At 38.5% G+C, this 895-nt stretch overlaps 1 protein-coding gene across 1 annotated transcript in view; it reads right to left on the bottom strand.

Annotated features, from left to right (window-relative positions):
- Positions 1–6: 6 nt before the first annotated feature.
- The window catches only part of LOC107577134 (transmembrane protein 184B-like), a gene marked incomplete at its 5' end in the record, with an annotated part of 8,337 nt that continues 7,448 nt past the window's right edge, over positions 7–895 (bottom strand). The window contains one exon of the mRNA XM_016263245.1: positions 7–492. Coding sequence (XP_016118731.1) covers positions 296–492 — 197 coding nt within the window. The remainder of the gene's footprint in view (positions 493–895) is intronic.

The following is an 895-nucleotide window of genomic DNA, read 5'->3' as shown; positions in this document are numbered from 1 at the left end:
GAAGAACATTTGTTCATAACTTTGAGAGAACCTTGCCAGAACATTCTTCCACTACTGTTAATAGAATGATTTGTGCTCTGATTTGATCAAAGGTGGTAACTTCATTTGAAAGGTTTGAGAACTACTGGATTCAAGTATTCTCTCTCGATATTTTGGCCACAAATGACGTACCGCAAGGTAGCATACAGTAGTTTTACTGCGTTCTGTCTGGAAGCACTGATGCTGTCTAAACATGCTGTCTATGTAGGCATCGTGATCATCGTCTCACTGGTGTTTGTAAGTGAACGCGAGCGCGTCAGAACTCATCGTCAGAGCTGAGCAGCAGTGTTTTCTCGTTGCTGCAGCTGTTGGAGCGGCTCAGTGGCTCAGAGCGGCTCTGCTGTGTGTACTGCTGATACGCCGGAGAGAAGTTATGGATAGCGTCCTGCAGCATGTCACCCGGATTCATCGTCTCTTTCAGACTGCTGGAGATGCTCATGGGAGCACAACGACCTGAAACACAGACCGGTTTTACTGAGCACACAAAAACTTGAAACCACTTGCAGGGCAATTTTCTTTCCCTATTCAAAAATGAAGTTTGTGAGGAGTGAATTGAAGGAAAAACTGGCAATAGCCTTTAGTTAACGGCCTTTAGTTTAGCATTTTACTATACATTTTTATACAAATCTTAAATAAATAAATAATCTCATATTTATTTCATTACATACATGTTACATAGGGCAATAATGTACGCATTAAGAAAGATGCTATAGAAAAATAAATTCTTCTTTATAAAAATTTATTGTAAAATGTTTATTTCCCTTGCTATTTTTTTAATAAACAGCATTAGAGTTTGGTCTGAAACTAGAGAGTATTTAATTGGAAATACACCTGCAACAACTAAAACTGAAAAAAA

Source organism: Sinocyclocheilus grahami, unplaced genomic scaffold (genome assembly GCF_001515645.1).
Source record: "Sinocyclocheilus grahami isolate Dianchi unplaced genomic scaffold, SAMN03320097.WGS_v1.1 scaffold5212.1, whole genome shotgun sequence".
Lineage (NCBI taxonomy): Eukaryota > Metazoa > Chordata > Actinopteri > Cypriniformes > Cyprinidae > Sinocyclocheilus > Sinocyclocheilus grahami.
This window is presented reverse-complemented; position numbering and strand designations above follow the sequence as displayed.